Below are 7,294 nucleotides of genomic sequence, written 5' to 3' on the forward strand. Positions count from 1 at the left end.
TTTCTGCATTTTTTCTGCCGGCTGTTAATATAAACAATATTTAGATTTTATATGTCACCTAATACATGAAGTAGACATTGAAATTGGTTTTCGGAAAATTTGGGCAATTCAGGTTTCTCAAAGGGATATGAAATATCGACATTATTTTATTATACAAAATACAGGTGTACAAAATTTGATATCCAACCTTGTTACATTCGTGGAATACATTAACATAAGCTTTATATAAACACATTAGATGTCGTTTATCTTGTCACGAAAGTTTCCTCGTCATGGAAGGGGAAACAAGAGAGAGAGAGAGAGCTCATATCGACTAAGAAATGCAGTTCAAACTGCCTCCTATATAAAACGGTTTTCGCCTAAAACGTTTTTCATAACCAACGTTTCTCAAACGTTGGGTGGTTGATTCTAAAGCATGGATTTTTTTTTAATTGTTCTTTACAGAAGCATTTCTTCAGCTTCCGGTTACTTTTGATCAAAACGGGACAACATCGATCGTATGATTTGCACTGTCGAAGACTTAGTGAAGGACGAGTGATGAATATTTCCCATTACGAAGGTTCCTCCATCATCTCATGAGCACGGCTGCATGTCTGGACAGCACCAAGGAGCCCTCAAATATCAGTCGTGAAATATGGACATTTTCACTGGTTCTGGTGAGTCTGATGGCGCTCAGAATAGCTAGGGCAAAATCTCGTTAGATGTTCTTTTAATTAAAAGATAATTATTAAAAGATAATTTTGACAGTTACACACACACACACACACACACACACACATATATATATATATATATATATATATATATATATATATATATATCTATAGATATATATATATATATCGAGCTACAAATGTCCTTTAACATCTAATTCGCTCTACCCCGGAATTATATATTTTCATATATGTTTAACCGAAGGGGAATTTATTCAGCGATAATAGAATTGGCTGCCGACGGGCACGAACCATCGAATTGAAGATGTCGATGGTTCGTGCCCGTCGGCCGGCAATTCTATTATCGCTGAATAAATTCCCCTTCGGTTAAACATATATGAAAATATATTAATTCCGAGGTAGAGCGAATTAGATATTAAAGGACATTTGTAGCTCGATATATGTATATGAATCACGGTAATGTGATATGACTTATATATATATATATATATATATATATATATATATATGTGTGTGTGTGTGTGTGTGTGTGTGTGTGTGTATGAATATTATGCATATATGAAAGTATATATATATATATATATATAATATATATATATATATATATATATATATATACATAATATATATATGTGTATGTGTGTGTGTGTGTGTGTGTGTATGTATGGATGTATGTATGTATGTATATATATCACATCCATAATTCACCTTCAGAATCAGGGGTAAACTCAGCCGGATGCCAACATTCTCAGACAGAAAGTTCCGTATGCTAAGGGCACTGCTCTCACCAACTTATCAGTATATAATTTCTGTTCCGAACTTCTCACAGTCAATTCACTCTTATATTACAAAACTTTCTCTAAATCCTTCCTTCTCTTTCAAGATATATTACTTAGAGGATCAGCACATCACAGACGCAGAAATAACAGAAGTTGAGTAGTTATAGTTCTTATTATGCCTATAATTTGATTTGGTTCCGAGAGATCAGATAGTCTTGAGAAGGATTATTCGCTTAATCCAGGATGTACCCAGCAGGACATCACCGAGGATATCGCAAGGCTTGAAGGATATGGAGACCCAGGGGGAGGAAGTTGCACGGGAAGTTTGTGATGATAACAGCTTGGCGTGGAATAGATAACAGAAGGTGACATCTGGCGGGAGTTGATCCATCTCGGAGAGCAGATGATGATGTTGATAATGATGCTGAAGATGATGATGATGATGATTATTATTATTACACGTCAAAGAAATCATTTTACAGTCATACGAGTTTCCAGATTTTCAAAATCCTACTTCTTATTTATTTTTATTTTTTTACATCACTGAGCACTGGACGTTGTTGTCCAAACACTGAAGTTGTTCCAAAATGATATCAGATTTTCGGGAATGTTCATTGCTCTAAGAACGCAATAAAAAGACTTTTTTATATATATGACAAATGTTTTGAAGTATATATTTACAACGAGTCACGACAGATCACTGAAATCATCTAATTAATTAACCTGCAACGAGAAGAAAACGAAAACGTTAGAATGATTGTCAAGTGAATGTGTCTTTGTCTATGCGTTTGTTAACTGTCATTTGTATATCGTTAACTAGCATTGATATTCGTCTGTGTCACTAAATAGCATTGTCTTTCATCTGTATTTCATCTGTATTTCAGTAATGGGAACTCGAACGTTAAGAGCAAAGTAATCTATCTTGCGAATGAATATTTTAAGAAATTAGGGAAATGAATCTGCTTAGAAAATGAAGACACTGAAATATTATAATGTTTGGATTCATTCACATCATTAGAGTATTTACTTCTCACAAAATTAACAATTTCTCCTCTTATCTGAGATGCAATTTCATTTCGTAAAAATTAAAGTCCCGTGAGACTCCTCACCTTATACAGAGCTTTCCTTTTGGTTGGACATGAGGGGAACACTAGTCTCAGGGTCATGGCAGATGGGGTCCCTTCGGAGGGAGTGCCTTCGTCCCAAGGTCGAGGTCTGGGACCACTGGACACCTTGAGGCCAGTGCTGGTAACCCTCCGGATGCCCCGTGGCGTGAGTTGGCACCTGTGGGAGATGACTGTGGGAAGCGGTGTGGGAGGCAGGGACCTGGTGGAGGGCGTGCTTCGGGGTATTGTGAGCTGTGGACGCCAGCGGGTACGGTGGGGCGTGCTGTTGCCTGTGGGCGTGGGAATAGGGGCTGTGGAGGTGTTTGTGGTCCAGCGTGGCATAGACCACGTGATGCGCGTCTCGGTGTCGGGTCTTTGGCGTCCCCGTTGGGTTGGTGGCGGTGCTCGTGGGTCCGCAGAGCATCAGCTCGGCGTAATTGACGTCGCTCGCTCCCGGACATACCTGCTGGGGGAGTGGGTGAAGGAGACCTCAGTTTAGGTACAGAGGGTCAATGAAAAACTGACTTCAGATTTTGAAAGATGATTGAAAATAAGAATAAAATAAAGCTGTTCATTATAGATTATAATAATTTCGTGAAACTAATTCCTGAAAAGGCACGAAAAATATGTCATGATTTTTTTGAAAAATTGCTTAAGGGATTCCTATGACTTGTGATATTCTTGAAGGCTTCCAGAGAAATTCTCAAACATCATCCATAGAAAATAGACAGATTTTACTGTAAAACCCGGTTCGTAATTTCTAATAAATCATATCACATAGTTGTAATTCGAAAATAGTCTTATCTCTCGTAAGGATATGCATTATCCTAAATCGTAAACTATTCATTAAGCATCGGAAAAGATCAAAGAATGTGGTGCACATTGTCCCTAGAGAAGCTGGTAGCAAGTCTTTGAGTTAAGTTTTGCCATCACCAGAATTGCCTGTTTCATTTACTACAAGCTTGTTACAGGTCTTGTAAAGAATGTCTACATTACATTTTACACGAAAAGGTCTGAACCTATGTATCGTACAGTTATAAAAGTGTTAGGGACACCATTACCAAAGAACTTTCTCTTACGCGAGATTCACTTTTCTATGTTATCGTATCAATCAGCCCTTTGTCATTTCGCAGGATCTAAGTACCTTAGGGTGTAAATATGCACACTGGTAGTACTGCTCTCTCTCTCTCTCTCTCTCTCTCTCTCTCTCTCTCTCTCTCTCTCTCTCTCTCTCACACACACACACACACACACAGCCCCAGAATTTCACCCCTCCACTTGCTCACTTACTTGATAATTAGCTTGGCTATACAGATGAGCAGAACGAGGTAAGGAAGCATAAGATGACGGTAGGGCTGATGTGCTAATTGTGTTGACGCCCTCGACGTGCCAGGAGTCCGAGTCTGTTGAGTTAAGAATAAGAACAGTTAACAAAATTTGATAGAGGTGTGATCTGGTCAGTGAAGACATTACGTTAATTCATTTGGAGAAGATTGACGAGATTTATTCGATTAATTGAGAGAAAAATTTAGAAATGTTTAAATAAAGTCAGGCGCTTTTAGATTGCTTAGTTATTTGGGAAACGTCTGTGAAAGGTAAGATCTTCATGATATTGAAATAGGATACTATAACTATAAATAATGGGGAAGAATATTGAAAGACGATCCATGAAGTTAGAAAAAAAATAATGAGAAAAAGACCTTAACATTTAACCTGCTACGAAACATGGACACCACACCCCGTTTTCCTCCGGGATTACCTGACTGCGGAATCACGTCCGGATTCCTCTCATCCCCGTCCCGCGGGGACGTGGGCGGCGGGGGCACTTCCTTCAGGGAGGTGCTCATCATCTTGGCCTGGCAAGACGGCGCGTCTTCGGCCATGACTTCGGCGGGATCTTGGCGGCGTTCGGAGACACCCGGCGGCGCGTGAGGGCCGTGTCTGTTCCTCCTCTCCAGGCGGAACCGCACGATGGCGCAGATGATGACGCCCACGACCGTGAGGCCTCCCACGACCCCCAACACCAGGGCCAAAATCGGGGTCACGCTAAGGCGTTCGGAGGTCATGGTGCCCTTCGGTGAGGGCTTCACGGCAGCTGATTAGAAATCGGGAGAATTTGGGTAGTTTTGTGGGCTGTTTGCAGAATAATTCATTTTTTCAAGTTTTTCAGAATTTATTTAGTATAGTCTCGTGATTATGAAAATCATTATTGTTATTGCTTTTACCTGACAAGCCCAAACACTTTACCATTACGTGATTGAGTTATATGCATATACATATACATACATACATGCATATATATACATATACGTATAGATATATACTATTATTATATGCAAGTATAATCATATATATATATATATATATATATATATATATATATATATATATATATATATATATATATATATAGATAGATAGATAGATAGATATATATATATATATATATATATATATATATATATATTACTTGTATGAGTGTTTGTGTGACTGTTTGTCTGTATCTGTGTATACAGAAAAACACACAACGAAATAAAGTTACCAGACAGAGAAATAAAGGACCCCTCTGAAAAATCATTCAAAAAAAATTGATAGAAAAGCAGGAATGTTAATAAATCGAGGTCCTTTGCAAGTAATTGGAACCTGCAAATATTATTTTCTTTCATTGCAGTTATTTCGAACCGAAACACATTTCAGAAATAAATTAAATAGCCTTTTTTTATTTGTAGATCCAATTGGGTTGACTATTTTCGTGTTTGCCTCATTTAAAAGCAAAACGCTAAATGTATATGTTTTTTCCGTGGACTAATGCCATGCTCATAAAATCATGGCCGTTGAACGTTTTGTAAAGTGGCTCTTTTTTTTTATTCAAATATTCCCTCCTGATATTTTTTGGTTGATGTGTGAGTTCACCAAATGAACAAAACTCGCCCTTTGCCACATGTTGCTTTTGCAATATATCATTGCGTTTATGACGATGTCCTGGATGACATTGTTTGCAATACAGGAGCTTAATTTTATCCGCTCTCTTTTTCTTTTGTATCATGTCTAAAATTGCGCACGCGTACTTACGAACTTATTCATACGTGGGCGTGGCGTGTGTTACGTAGGTACAATATACACATAAATGTATGTACGCATGCGTTATATGACGTACAAAAGATGATCGGATTCATATTCGTTCAAATAAATCTGTATGAATATAAATTCGACCATCTAGTGTACGTATAATGCATACATGCATAAATTCTTACATTCATACATGTGATTTTGGGATCGGAGTGGTACTTATACACAGAACACAAATGAACCTCTATGAATATGAATTTGATTCTCCTTTGTGCGTCATATAATGCATACAGAAGCATATATTCATGGAACATACATTCACACACCTGGTTTTGGAATGATGCTGCTGGCCTATGCACCTTTTCACCGTGGTTGTGTGACTGATCTACGAAATACTAAAATCACTGTCAGATTCAACAGATGAATAGTTAGTTTTAACATATCCGTGCGTGAAGCATTTTCGCCTCACCCGAAGAACGAGTCGGGGGGATTATACTGCAGTAACCGGTAGATCTGACGTTTGAAATTGTGAAGGGTATAGTATTCAATGAAAACAAAGCCCGGGGAGAATTCCAAAGTTTTTGGTAGTGGGGGGAAAAAGGCAAATAGGAAAGAAGACAACGTGGAGTTTGCTGATCTTAGTAGGGTAAATGTGAGATGCGGTGGCTTAACAGGTGTTTACTGGCTATCTAAGAGAAAGGCGTATTTTCGCCTCAACTTTAGGAAGAATTATACAGAATTATACTACAGTAGATTCACATCAACCGTTCATCTGTTGTCTAAGCCAGTCCCTTACGACGCTCCTGATTTGGTGTTGATAAGCTAATCACGGGGCTGGAAACTCTCAGTCTCTCTCGAGAGAGTTCACATACGCATGATGTATGTTCCACCTCTCCTGATGGATACGTCTTTCAAAAGTATCACTCAGGAGAGGTGGAACATACATCCTGCCCATGTGAACTCTCTCGAGAGACTTAGAGTTTCCAGCCCCGTGATTGGCATATCAACAGCCAATTAGGAGCGTCGTAAGGGACTGGCCTAGATGCACGGTTGATGTGAATCTACTATAGTAGACAAAGGAAAGTAAAAAAAAAAACAAAGAGGTTATGACAGTATAATGGTAATGGGAGAGTTGAACTCTCTTATCGGCTTAAGGAAACGTTATGGAGAATAATACCGGTGAACAAACAAGAATAAAAAAAAGATATTACTGTAAAATGATATTGTTAAAATCTCTTACAGCGGACCGGATTTTTGTCTCTACTATTCAGATTATTGTTTAAAATTCAACGTATATACCTTAGCGTGTAGGAGAACAGAGCAATAATACTGCTCCACAAAAAAAAATCCTTAACGTCCCAGCGGCTCCGAGAAAATTAGGAAAGAATTAATTACTAAAGTTTCTTCATTACGTTTCAGGGGGAAGAGGCCACGTGTTTTTATTAAGAACGATCGCGTGAAGGGCTGGAAACGTGTCAGGTACAGAAGTCGCCGCCTACAACGCTTCATAAAACGGTCTGATTTCTAGGGGGAAATGGTTGGTGTTCGAGATCCGTTTTATGCTTAGATGTGAAGTCTCTCTCTCTCTCTCTCTCTCGTATTCTCTCTTTCAGTTATTTTGATATATATTATATAAATAAAATAATATATATATAATATTATAATA

General features: G+C 38.3%; 1 protein-coding gene across 1 annotated transcript in view; it reads right to left on the reverse strand.

Annotated features, from left to right (window-relative positions):
* Positions 1–1,327: 1,327 nt before the first annotated feature.
* Positions 1,328–7,294, reverse strand: part of LOC135217712 (uncharacterized) — a 100,576-nt gene continuing 94,609 nt past the window's right edge. The window contains 4 exon segments of the mRNA XM_064253700.1: positions 1,328–2,176; positions 2,563–3,025; positions 3,850–3,962; positions 4,319–4,654. Of these exon segments, the coding sequence (XP_064109770.1) occupies positions 2,564–3,025; positions 3,850–3,962; positions 4,319–4,654 (911 nt within the window). The 3' untranslated portion in view covers positions 1,328–2,176; position 2,563.

This window comes from Macrobrachium nipponense, chromosome 7 (genome assembly GCF_015104395.2).
Source record: "Macrobrachium nipponense isolate FS-2020 chromosome 7, ASM1510439v2, whole genome shotgun sequence".
Lineage (NCBI taxonomy): Eukaryota > Metazoa > Arthropoda > Malacostraca > Decapoda > Palaemonidae > Macrobrachium > Macrobrachium nipponense.